This window comes from Mustela lutreola, chromosome 6 (genome assembly GCF_030435805.1).
Source record: "Mustela lutreola isolate mMusLut2 chromosome 6, mMusLut2.pri, whole genome shotgun sequence".
In the NCBI taxonomy this organism is placed as follows: Eukaryota; Metazoa; Chordata; class Mammalia; order Carnivora; family Mustelidae; genus Mustela; species Mustela lutreola.
Genome location: NC_081295.1, coordinates 100,581,000 through 100,595,045, shown reverse-complemented (window position 1 = coordinate 100,595,045; position 14,046 = coordinate 100,581,000). Strand labels below are relative to the sequence as shown.

At 38.4% G+C, this 14,046-nt stretch overlaps 1 protein-coding gene across 1 annotated transcript in view; it reads right to left on the bottom strand.

Moving 5' to 3' along the window:
* LRRC1 (leucine rich repeat containing 1) overlaps positions 1–14,046 on the bottom strand; it is a 129,877-nt gene that overhangs the window by 71,446 nt on the left and 44,385 nt on the right. The window contains exon 2 of the mRNA XM_059178279.1: positions 8,859–8,976. Coding sequence (XP_059034262.1) covers positions 8,859–8,976 — 118 coding nt within the window. The remainder of the gene's footprint in view (positions 1–8,858; positions 8,977–14,046) is intronic.

Here is a 14,046-nt window from a genome sequence, read left to right as displayed (position 1 = left end):
CTTCTCACTACCAACCTCCCTAAGTCTCTGCCCACCCCTCTCTCCACTGGACTATAAGTTGAGCAGTAATAAAGTTGAGCACTTGAGATTTTGCCTTTTTTTTTTCCCCCTTTAAATCAATAGTCAGTCTATCTTGATAACTGCACAGAGCTTGGCATTTCATCTGACAGAACAAATCCTTCACAACACAGTAATAGTCAGCTATATAATAAGAAGAGAAAGAATCCCATGACAACTCATATAATTTCAGTTCTTAAGCACTGGGTACACTTCTTTGATTTTTTGATAAATCTTATAATTTTCAGTGAATATCTAAAAGGCAAGCACTGAGATATTTGCATTTTTAATGATACTGGTGACTCTGTAAATTTATAACAAACATTTGGAAGAAGTCTCCAACAATGACACAAGGCTAAGGAATCAATTCATTATTACCTCCCTCCAAATTTACAACTAAAATATAAGAATTTTAAAAGACTATCTGATTTCAACTTGAAACCACAAGAGCCCCATTCTCCCTTCAAGCTTCTTTCAAATCAGTTACAGTTACTGACAAGGCTCTGACAGCCCCAGCACTTTATTTATGTAACAGTATAATAGCTGTTATGTGCAGTTCCTCATATAAGTCTATTGGGCCTGTAGATTTACCTCCTTAAGGGATGGAAGAGTAAGACAAAGGGCCTTACACAAATATAGTAGGAAATATAGTAGGTGCTCAATAAATTTTACTTAAAATAAAAAGATAATTATTATTATTCTGGGTTATAGTTGATAACTGTAAGTATAAAAAAACAAGAGACCAGCATCCAAGACTTTTTCAAACTGAAAAATAATTCAGAATCATAATTCATTATTAACTTTGAGCAGATATATTAGGTTAAAGATCTATTCAACACTTATAAGGCTAATTTAAAAACCAAATCATTTCTATATATAATCCTCAAGCTGCAGTTCTCGGTACTGCTCCTCAATCACTTTCTCCTTCTTGGATCCTTCATCCCTTTCTAATTTGTGCCTTTCCCAGCTTAATAAGCTCAGAGCACCATTTGCATTCATGGCAGCATGTCTCTGTCACCATCCTGACAAAGAGATGCCATCCAGCCTTTAGCTGCCTAGAGGCTCAGCATCACTTGGCTCAAGGCAGATTCACATGACAAAGTAGGTGACCTCAAAATCAAAATGAAGCAATATGGCTGATCACTTGCAATCACTTTGAGAGCTGGAAACTGTCAAAGTGATGTCTACATAAATTGTCTAATTAAAAAATGAACAGAAACTGTTATCCTACATGTTGGAGTTTTGTTTTATTTCAGGAGAAACTATTTTTTTTAAAACAATTATTTTTGCTTCTCTAACTCTGCCTAATTTAGGCACTATGTAAATCCACCATTGTTTTGGAAATTTTGGCATCTAACACAGAGCACAGCATTTAGAGACCAAGCGAATGAATGAAGTGAGCAGGAACAAAGGAGGGAACAAAGGAGGAACAAAGAATTTAGAGATCCTCAAACTAACTGAAGAGCTTGTTGACCTAAAAAATATATTCAGAGGTGTTATTCTCAAATTCAAAGGTTACCATCTCTACTGCAAACCTAATTAAAAAAAAAAAAAAAAAAGCAAGAGAGAAAGTTATATAAACCTACAACTTATTCACAAAAGTCGCAGCTTTTCTGGTAATAGGGAATTAAGCTATATTGCCATAATAAATAACCACAGTTTACTCTTCTATACATTCTGACAAAGCACGTACAAGACAGGCAACCTAGGGAGACCCTTCTAGATGCCAGAAAAAAGGATTCAGATATTTGGGAGAATGGCTAAGAAAAAAATGCAAAAAGTGTCAAATATGGCCATCAAAAGGGAACTATAGTATCAAGGGTTTAACTTCTATAGATTACCTGAAAATAAAAATACATAATATTCAGACTTTATTTCACTTGTGGAATCACTGTGCAGCATATCTCCATAATGGTTTATATATAATATATAAAGCAAGCTTAGTTTTGCTTTTGTTTTTTTAAGGCAGCTAATACTAAAAGAGAAATAATAAAAAATGTGTAGCTATACTGGATTCTTAGAAGATAAGCGGTCATGAACTTCTAAACTGTGTCTTTGTATTCTGAAAACAGATATAACAGAAAACATATTTAAAGGTGTACCTGCCCTTTGGTAGTTAATACATGATTTTCAGACCTGTTTCCATTGATCAAAGTTTTATGGAACCCTTTTGAAATTGCTATCTGAAGCAGATGTGGAGTACCATGATAATCAGTGCCCTGCTTTATTGCCTAAGTTGACACTGATTGCCTAAGTTGGCATTAAAAAATGTTTGGCTGTTTTTAAAAACTAATCCACTCTAAAAAGTAAAACTACTAGTCTGAGGATATGCAAAATCATACATTACAAATTCTGAAAGAGTTCCAAAAACATTTTGAGCAAAAGACAATGTTCTAAGAATTTCCCTTCTGATTTAGTAATTTGTAAATTAAATTGGGATGGATTTTCAGTTGTATTTGCTAAAATACCATGGATGTTCCTTTACCATCCAGCAGGGAGGGACCTATATGTAAAGCTTATTTCAACTTTTTCAGTATTTGAAATGGTTTCTGTACATACTCACATTTCAACAATGCTCCCTGGTTGTGGGGGGTTGGGGGGAACCTATTTGAACCATGCTAAGATGATTAGAAATATCACATAAGCCTAATTTCTTTCTATCTCTACTTTAAAAATAATAGCTATTATTATTATCTGAAATTAAAACATGAGGAAAAGGGAATTTTTTTTCCTCCATTAACCCTTCTTAACCAAAGTGAAGGTACAAGCTAAGACAGAGAAAGCTCTCATGATAAAAAGTGGCAGGTCTTGCAAAGCTGAGACAGCAGGCTCTGGGTTGGAAAGTGTCCTGCTCTCCAGACACAAGGCAGAGTGGCCTATGGGGCTTTCCTTTATGGGAAGACTTCAACAGTGCTGGTGACAAGAAAACTCGCCTACTGTAATATTAAGCCCAGGCACCAGAGCAGGGTGCTAAACAGAGTGATAAACTTGGGCCAGAATCAGGCTGTGAGAAACGAGAAAACAATGGCTTGACTGTGGCAAGTCTGAAGTCTGCATGGGTACAAGCTGGCTTCTGCCACACTTGGGGTGTGGGTACATGTAGTTACTACAAAAAAAAAAAAAAAAAAAAAAGAAAAGGCTAACTGTTCATAATTAAGTAGGAAGACTTTTAGGCACACTGGACTTACTGCTTGCCAGGAAGAGCTTTTTTCAGGACATACTCAGAAGCACCAAGACTTGATGTTATACAAGGTCATTTCAGTAGGCTTCAAAAACTGGCTTTGGATTTCATTAAACAAACCCACAGCCGCAGACCACAGACAGTGGTCAGCATCTTGTGGCTGGACAGAGGACAGCTAACCCATCCATTTAATCAATGTCTAACCTTTAGACTTTGGGGGACAATGACCCTGCTGGTAGACAGGCAGTCCATCCACTTACTCTAAAGTGTCGTCCTGATGCTTGTGATGACTTGAACTAAAACTATCCTTTAGTTTCTTCAAGTCTGCATAGTACTTAGCCAGGGTATGCGGTCTCTGACTGTGTTTTCCTGTATGCAGTACTATCTGCCCCATACATGAAATAAATTCATGGGCTTTCTGGCATAAGATGCTCATAAGTAAGCAGTGGGGTTTGTCCACACCAGCAAGCCCTGTCCTTCGCAATGCTGGCCCTAGCAGTATAGCACCTGTGTTCTTCAGCAGTTACCTCATTCTTTAAATGTCCTCTTCAAATCTGAGTGAGATTCATTTTTAAAGAAGCAAATTGCTTTAAGTCACTAACATGAATAAAAATGGCTGCCCCCAAATATAGAAGATAAAAGTAACAATAAATATAGTGTCATTAAGTTCCACCAAAGGCAAACCAAAAGGAATATATATATATATATATATATATATATATATATATATTTTAATGGTAACGTTCTCAGCATGACTCAAGATTAAAAATGGCGGTTTTATGGCTCCACTTAAAATCAGCTCTAGCAGTACCAGTGGTGTATGCCTCGTTCTTTGGGAAAAACTGAACTAAATGGATAATGATACAGTATTGTGATGTAAGTCAAATTACAGCATAGGCTATAAAATTCAAATTACCAGCCCTTCAGGCAGGATGCATGACACATTAACAAAGTCTGCCTGAGATTCTTGGATAGCAAGATAATACTATGGGGTAATACCTTTTCTTACATATCCAGAGGTCGTTTCCCTCAAACCGCTAAAAATCAGTTAGCAGAGAATATATACATAGAGTCCAGGCATTAAAATGTTTGCATTTTACCACAGAAAACTGCTTCAGACCTTAATTCAGGGCTGTAAGGTTTCTTTAGGCATTTTAACACCATATTCAGATATTAATTTTTTACACTCCAGTCAGCTTTTAATCTGTATTTATAGGAAACGTCTCATTTCTTTTATTCCAAGTTTATTTTAGCTATTTGCCTGATTAAAAAAGTAATCCACTGTCAGAACAGGAGAAACCTGTCACTTTCCTCGCCTCCCCCAGGGTTTATGTGAAGTGGTGCCTTACCCCAGTCCTTCTCAGGATATGGCCCAACCCTGGCAGGAGAGGCCTGTCCATAGTTGGCCCAGTGCTGAGCAGCAAAGCCAGGGCTCCAACCCAGAGTCCTGCCTGCCAAGCATGTACAGCCATTTTGGAGGCAAAACCATGCTCATCCTAAGCCTCTCTCCTTTTACCCCAGAACAAGTCTCCACAGCCCATATATAAGCTCCAAGCCCTGCTCTCTTTCTTCCTAAGCTCACTGTTCTCTTTTCTAATACAACACACAATCCCCTTGACTTTGTGCCTGAAATAGCAGAAAACAAAGCCACAAAAGTCAGAGTTTGGCAGTCTTGGCAGTTCTTCTTAGCATAGGACTTGAGCCTATAAAAACTTCTTTCCTCCTCATTTATAGACTTTTCTGGAGACAAACACAAAACTTGTCTTTTCTCCCTCACTTGAGGTAGGGAACACCAGGACAGGTCTAATATTTCTCCTGGAATGAAAGCCAACTGGAGCTTGGGTTGTTAACAGCATTTTACCCATTAACCAGTAATATCCTGATTCCACATGAGAAGGTACAGGGCTGCCGGAAGCTGAGCAAAGTCATGCTCATAACTACACGAAGCAGCTGAAGGAACATTAGTAGTGAATTTGGGTAGTGATGGCTCACATCTTGCTACTTAGCATGTTCAGAGGGATCAACAGGGTTGGCAGCCACTGGGGACTTCTTAGCAATGCAAAATCTCAAGCCCCTCTCCAGACCTACTGCATCAGAATCCATTATTTTAACAAAATCCTATGGTAATTCATCACATGCTCAGATTTGATGAGCATTAATCCAATGACTTGAGTGGTCTGGTATTAATATCCTGCCTCCCACCTCCACAGCCAAGCACTGTTCTCTGGAAAATCAGGAATTGAGAAAGCCAGTGAAGGTCCTACCATGACAGAGACAGCCCTGGCTATAGAACAGCCTCTCGATCGTGGAGGAGCAGCCTCAGCACAAGCAACAGAAAAGAGAGGCTCCCACAGGCCTCTAGAATTAAAGCCAAACCCTCACAAATGCCTGTATCCACACAAACGAGGGGTTTTCACAATGCCTCACAGGCTACAGACATTGCAACTCTTATTTACCCACTCAGTTGCCTAGGAAATTCACATTAATGTGATTTTATCTATCAAAAAAAAATAATAATGAGATAGAACAGTGAGATTTGTCTGACCTGGAAACAGCTCAAGACCCATGTTCCTGTTGGTTAAGCTAAATGATGACCTTGTTCTGCTCTGTCCACACACACCACACATACACAAAACACACCACACCCACCACGCATACAATAAACACAATACACCACACACACACCATATACACAACTCACACACCACACACATAAAACACATCACACACCATATACACAACTCACACACCACACACATCACACACATCACCCACACACCACACATCCATGCTTCTGAGCCAGAGTAAAGCTCTAACCAATAGGGACCTGATAAGAAGGTGACAGGATCTGTAGGATCCTTCACAAAACTCTCAACACCTGCAGAAGGAAAGGAAACATTTTGTGTCCTGACACTGACTTCAGAGAAAATTTAATTTCTTTCATCAACATGCAGGAATGTATAAAGGGACACATGCGAAGAAGCATGTAAGTCTTCTTTGTAACTAAGAATGTTCGGCAAGAAACAGCTGATATGAGAACTGGTAAACAGGGCAGCTGCCAATGCCGACTTCCCACGGAGTGGCCCGGTCACGTCAGACTAGGCATCTTCATGTTCTACGTGTCTCCTCTCCCAAATAATTAAAGCCAGTACTTCTCCCCCTTCTCAAGGATTTCTGGACCCCTGCTTATTTTCCCTTCTAATGCCAATTTCAAAATCCTCTTCTATTTCTTCAGATCGTGTGATTTCAGTGACCATTTTCCTAAATCACTGCTTCCTTGCAAAATTAATAGCCAGCTACTCTTTATGATGGAAATAATTGCTGAGACAAGGGAGAGCAGTTTCAATGATATATACATTAGATAAATGTGATACAAGATAGCCTTAGTGGCAACTCTGGCCTCAGATGCCTGTCCCATGCCACACTCTGGGTGTAAGGGAAGCCGCATCTGTGCTGAGGAGTGGGGCCAAGCTTTGCAGGACTCGTCTCCCCTGTCCTGCTGCAGTTGATTCTTAGGCTGTCCAGGGACCTGGAGTTTATGGTTTATATTTGACTTTTTTAAAAAGATGAGCTGGGTCAACCACTTCTCACTTAGAAATATGTCACTGGCAAAGAGATGCCACAGCAGGGGCAGAAGCCAAAAAGTGCATGGAAGAGACCACAACCATTTAGGCCTGGAGAGGCTGTTTCAAGAGAGCAGATCACCCAGGAAGGAAGAACAGAGCACAGACAAGCAGAAGCAGACACACTGCAAGACAGAGAGAGGCCATGAAACTCCAAAGGTGGTCAGATGTCGGCTCCAGGCCAATGCTTCTGGAATGTTAGCTCCACCCTCATCCTTAAAATCAATACCCTCTATCTAAGCAGATCTGGGTCCTCTGCAACCAAATAAGCCACTCCAAAATGCACTAAATAAGTGAATTTATTTTTCATTGAAAAAAAATTTTTTTTTACTTTTACCATTACCTTCAAACTAAGAAATAATTCTCAAGAAAAATAAAAGTAGACCCTATGTCAAGAACATATAGCCTGGCCTACAGACCGTTTCTAATTCCAATTCCAACGGGATCTGGTAGATGACAGAAATTTCATCTGAAATTTAGAAGTAGAAGGTGGGGGGGGTGCCTGGGTGGCTCAGTTGGTTGGACGACTACCTTCAGCTCAGGTCATGATCCTGGAGTCCCGGGATCAAGTGCCACATCAGGCTCCCTGCTCAGCAGGGAGTCTCCTTCTCCCACTGACTTCTCTCCTTTCATGCTCTCTCTCTCTCAAATAAAATAAAAATCTTTCAAAAAAAAAAAAAAAAGTAGAAGGTGGGGCACCTGGGTGGCTCAGTGGGTTAAAGCCTCTGCCTTTGGCTCAGGTCATGATCCCAGGGTCCTGGGATTGAGCCCCGCATTGGGCTCTCTGCTCAGAAGGGAGCCTGCTTTCTCCTCTCTCTCTCTGCCTACTTTTGATCTCTGTCTGTCAAATAAATAAATAAAATCTTAAAAAAAAAGTAGAAGGTAAAATAATTTTTCCTTCAGCACGTTTTCTATCAAGTATTGATTATCACGGCTGTCTTAGAACAGTGACCCACCAAAAAAAAAAAAAAAAAAAAATCCCCATCTAAGCCTTGCAGTTTCTGTGGAAGACATAAGAATGAAAGATCGAGACCTGAGATTCACTGAGAAGAAACTTGTAGATTTTTGTAGGGAAGCAAAACAAAACATGAAACAGGTATGTAATATGAGAGAAGGAAAAAGATCATCATTTCTATAAATAATTCACAGCACAGTGGGGCCTATCCCGAGGAAATTATACTAGTCTTTGTGAGAACTGAACTCCATCACTAAAGACAGGACCACTGGGAACTTCCATTTTAACTTAAAGTAATTAATCGTGTAATTATCGTGACAGGCAGGGGTACCAGTCTACTTCAGGAGTGCAGTTGGGGCTATAATACACAAGGTTAAACCAGGGTACCTATTCAAAAGTGAAAGGCTAAACAAACTAAAAACCCAGTAGAATGTTCAAGTATAAAAGGAAGCACTTCATTCTCGTGAAATCTGGAAATCAAAATAAACTCACAAATACACCACACAAACTCAAGTGGGCAGAACCAACAGTGGCCCAATTAGAAATAATTAAACTGACAGAGAGGCCCGGACAACAAGCTGCTCTGTTCACTATAGGGAGACAGATTCTCACAGGCATGTACCAGGCCACTGAGCCACAGCCAGAGGAACCGAACTCCCCCATGACGGCTGCCCGTCACAGCAGCAGCCTCTGAGCACTGGACAAATGACCACACCAACAGCTCTCAATGTCATGTTCAGTAAAACAAGGTGGTTGGGTTATATTATCTACCAGTCCCCTCTCCAACTCTCTGAATCAGACTGAACCTACTTTGAGAAAATCATCACCTAAAAACTGTGTTATGAAATACCTCTGGTAAATCCCCACAAGCTGACTAAACCATTCAATAATGCCATTAATTTCATCCCCAAATTTATACATAGCTTTCCCATATCTATCAGAAAAAGCATGTCTAACAGCATTCTACCGGCTATATTTACTCAAAATCATGACCAGCACCAAGAGAGACAAATGGACAATTCAAGTGAAATCTTTTCCTTACCATTTCGAGACACATCAAGTTCCACCAGCTGCATGAAGTTTGCTATTTCTGGAGGGAGCCGCTGAATTTCATTATCACTAAGTCCAAGCTTTCGTAATTTGACTAGCTGGAAAAATTGCTGAAAGAGAAAATAATTTCACATGGGTCTCATATATATTTGCAATGTAAACTTTCTGCCCAATACGAAATGTAAAAGAATGTCTTTTAAAAACTAGTGAGGATTGTACCAATATCAATTTCCTGATTTTGATATTGTAAGTCATGTAAAGATACTATCACTGGGATAAACTGGGCACAAAGGACATCTCTGTGCTATTTTTGCAACTTCCTATCAATCGACAATTATAAGTTTTAAAAAATGAGTAAGTACCTCAATGAGAATGGTAATTACTCCTTTAAACTATCCAGTGGGTGGTCACATTTTCTACTTCTAGAAACAGATAATAAATCTGCAGTATTAAGTAAACAAATGTAAAAATTAGAAAATATTTTTAGAAGACATTTTAATAGGAATTACTGTAAATCAGAAAATATATAAATATCCCACAAATGTAAAGGGAAAAAATTTGTTTTTGACCAATCTAAAGCAGAGCCTGCACTGTACACTTCCATTAACCGTGGCACACTGAGCACACGCCTTTTCCCCCATACCTTTTAAAAGTGTACTAATATGACACTAAAAGAATACAGAAATGAATAAAATATAAAAATATGAAATAAATGCATGAAGACAATTAAAAACGAGAGGGGACAAGAAGTACACCAGACATGCCTCAAAATCCTGGAAGCCAGAAAACAGATGAACAAATGGGAACTAAAAAGAATCCAAACAAAGCTGAAATTCAAGCCTGTGAAGTGAGAAGTCAATAGGAAATTAGGTCCAGGTGACCTCCAAGAAGGAAGAACTGGTTGAAAATTTATATAAAGAACAGTTGGGTCCCCACATCTTCTTCTCTACCCTGCATAGCCAAGCAGGAGAGTGGCAATTTCCTCTCTAGGAGACTTGACTCTGAAGGACAGCTGAGGGCAGGGATGAGGCCTCCTACTAAAAATAGGGGGACTGATCAAAGCCGATCAGTGAGATCCCACCCTCTTCCCACAGCCACGTTCCCAGGCATGAGAACAGACCCTGTAGATGTGAATTATAGTAGAGAGAAGTCCCAGGTTGTAAGCCTCACGCATGCACACAGAGCTTCCAACCATCTCCACGCCCCCACCGCCCCTTTCAAGTGTCTGGATATTTCATTTAATCAAAGCCAAGGTTCTCTAGACACTTGAAGAAAGCCCCTAACATGCACGAGAGTATCCATATCCCTTCAAATATGAAAGAAATAGGATGTGGGAGGCAAAAAAAAAAAAAAAAAAAGACTTCATCAACTAAAAAATGTAAGTAACACCGTCAGAGAAATAAGAGAAAATGAAGCAACATGATACCATACAAAGGAAGCTTCAAAGTAATAAGCTTTTGGAAATAAAAAAAAAAACAAAACAACTGTAGCATTAAAAGTGTACTAAAGAATCCAATAAAAGAGGTGAAAAACATAATTAACAAAATACCTCAGAAAGTAGGATAAAAAGACTACAAGACAGAGATATGGGAGAGAAAAAGACAGGAGATCGGTCCACAAGGTATGACATCCAACTAACAGGTATTCCAAAAAGAGAGCACAGGGGACTTCAAAACATGTATTTTCTGGTTTGGAAAAGTCCACCACATGGCCAATAAAATTAATGATAGAGACATGTAAGAATACCAAGAAATATAACAATTCAGAATACCAGAAATAAGAAGATTCCAAAAGCTTCCAGAGACCAAGGGAGTCGGGTGGGGGGTCATAATGAAGAACTAGAATCAGAAAGGTGCTGGACTCCACAGCAGCCTTGAAAGTTAGAAGGCCTTGGAGCAATGCCTTCAAAATTCCAAGAAAACATTATTTCCAACCTAAAATTACATACCCAACAAAACCATCAATCAAGAACGACGACAAAATAAAGACATTTTTAGACATGCATGGTTTTAAAACTATGTATCTTCCTTGCACCCTCAGGAATCCATAAAATGTGAGCATAAATCTCAAAGGAGGAGGATCTGATACCCAGCAATCAGAGAATCAACAAAACAGAGACAAAAGAAATTCCCAGGATAGAACAGTGAAGGGACTTCCAAGATACTGGCTGAGTAGCAGGCCCTGGGAGGGACCAGTCCACACTGCAAACAGGGAGGCTCCCAGAGAAAAGATTATTGGGGGCAAAACACACATCTTTGGGATTATCTGATGTGTTTGAAAGTATCAAGATTTGTTTATTGATAAATTAAAAGCAAAGTAAGCAAAAAGGGTAGGAGTTACTAATTTCAAGAAAAATATAAAGTATGAGAAGACATAATCACAATATAAATTTAAGACCCGATTATGAAAAATATTTAGTTGTAATGTTTTAATAGCTACATATTGATAAAAACAAAATTGGTGTTACATCAATATTGATAGGATGGAGAAGAAATCATAAGTGTTAAAGTTTCATTTTCTATAGAAAGAAATCAAAAGATAACTATAAAGTGAAAAAAAATCAAACTAAAATTAGCAAGCTTAGCAATGTGGGGGCATACAACAGTAGAAACAGCTTAGAGCTGGGGGTTCTCAAGAGCCAGAAACTGGAGTGGGGACAGGGAAGACAAGAGGCTACTCTTCTTCCCTGTCACACTAGGCTTATTGGATTAAAAAAAAAAAAAAAAAAGTGATTTGCATATATTACTTCACTAAAAACAGAAATTGAATTTACAAAGTTAAGAGTCTCTGTAAGATTATAGGCTGCTCCAAATGAATAATTCTGACAATAATAATAATGCTAACAATTAATAAATGTCAGTTTTGGGGGTAAAAGAGACTTTTTACTTCTATAATCAAAAAGAAGACACTAACACTTGGGAAGCAGTAAGACAATACATGGAACATAAGTTTTCAAGTTCACTGACATTTTAATGATACTTTAAACATCTGTTCTTGTAATATAATTGAAAATAAGAAAAACAAGCTATAATGCACAAGATATCTTTGCATTATCAACAAAAATGAAAAACTTGAAAACATACATATCAAAGAAGGGAAATGATTAACATGTTATTAAATAATTCAATACTGACTAAGTGACAAAAGGATTACTATGAAGACCACATAACTTGAAAAAGACTTAGAATGCAAATATGATTTTAAAAAGACAAAAATGCAGGTACATTATGTAAAAAAGCATGTGTGCACATTGACAGGAAGGAAACACAAGAAAAAAAGTGATTTCAGGTGATAAGGAAAATGCATAAACAGCTTTAAATTATTTTTTAACAAAAAAGAAAGATATTTTTAAATAAAATGATGAATCTCAGAAAACGAATGCTACCAATTAGCTGTATATGATAATGAAAGTGCTCCATGAAAGGACTAATCCCTTGGATTTCTTTAATCATACAGTTGAGATTTAATTTCTTAAGAAAGGTATTGAAGTTTCTTGATGCTGGTTGTATGAAAGCATTAGCTGACACAAAAGCCATTCAAAAGAGTCACATATTTGAATAATTGAGCTTATGCCAATTGTTCAAAGAGCTGACAGTTTCATAATGCATCAATGTGTTTACTCAAGCATGAAAACCTCACTTTATTTTCCAGGAAAGATATAATAGCAACAGGACAAAACCATCACTAATTCCATACATTCAGGGACCATTCAGAAATAATCCAAGAAATCAAGTCACTAAGGTACTTCGATCTGCAGGGAATAATAAGTACGTTTTACGACTGTGGCAACAACATACAAATCCTCATAGCCAGTAGAAATCATAACAGCAGGCAAATTAAAGTTTTGTTCTGCATGTTAAAAGCACCCTCAAAGAGACTGTCACAAACACTACCTTCTTCAACTTGGGAAGCACATACCAGACATAAAACACCCTATCTGACAGGTTCCCAAAATGAAAACAGTAATTCCTAAGTCTTTCCCTCACTGCCCTGATGGGATCTTAATTCATCATCCAAATGTTTTATAACTACTTTCTTACAAGACGGACACAATGCCTCTGAGACTTTATGAAATCCTCAGGTTTTCAATGTCCTCAGATAGGGTGAAAAAAAAAAATCCAACAAGATCTAAGCCCTTCTGCCTCCTCTTTGACATTAGCCAGGGCACAGGAAGAACAATTCACGTAGCTGTCTTGGCAGGGCGCCACAGCGCAGAGCGATCATGTGACGCAATACACAGACACCATTCTTCAACTATACCATGTTTGATTACAGCACACTGGCCCACTTTAGAGGACACTGAGTACAATTACATGCAAAGGAACCCAAACAGCCTTGGCTCGTTAGGCCACACCACAGCCTTCTTATAGCCACCCTTGCTTTTAGTAGATGCAGAGTCTTTAATTTGGCTGTACAGCTCGTTTCCTTTTCCCAGTACACATTTCTGACAAGATTCTTTTTCCCTCTCTTTTGGTAGACTGTTGGTGACCTCCTTCTTCTTACAAAGGGACATAGGAGTATTCCTGGGCTACGGAGGTGGTTCAACATTCACAAATCAATCAATGTCATACATCACATTAATAAAAGAAAGGATAAGAAACCCTCTCAATACATGCAGAAAAAGTATGTGACAAGGTACAGCATCCATTCTTGATAAAAACCCTCAACAAAGTAGGTTTAGAGGGAACACAGCTCAACATCCTAAAGGCAATACATGAAAGCTAGTATCATTCTCAATGGTGAAAAACAGAGAGCTTTTTCTAAGTCAGGAACACAAAGGATGTCCACTCTCACCATTGTTGTTCCACACAGTACAAGAAGTTCTAGCCTCAGCAATCAGACAACAGAAAGAAATAAAAGGCACCCAAACTGGCAAAGAAGTCAAAATTTTACTCTTCACAGGCGACATGATAATGTATGTAGAAAACCCAAGACTCACCAAAAAAATTGCTAGAACTGATATAGGAATTCAGCAGTATGGCAGGATATAAAATCAATGCACAGAAGTCAGCTGCATTTCTATACACTAACAATGAAGCTGAAGAAAGAGAAATCTAGGAATCAATTCCATTTACAGCTGCACCAAAAACCACAAGATGCCTAGGAATAAATCTAACCAAAGAGGTTAGTAAAGGATCTATACTCAGAAAAGTATAGAAACATTCATGAAAGCAATTGAG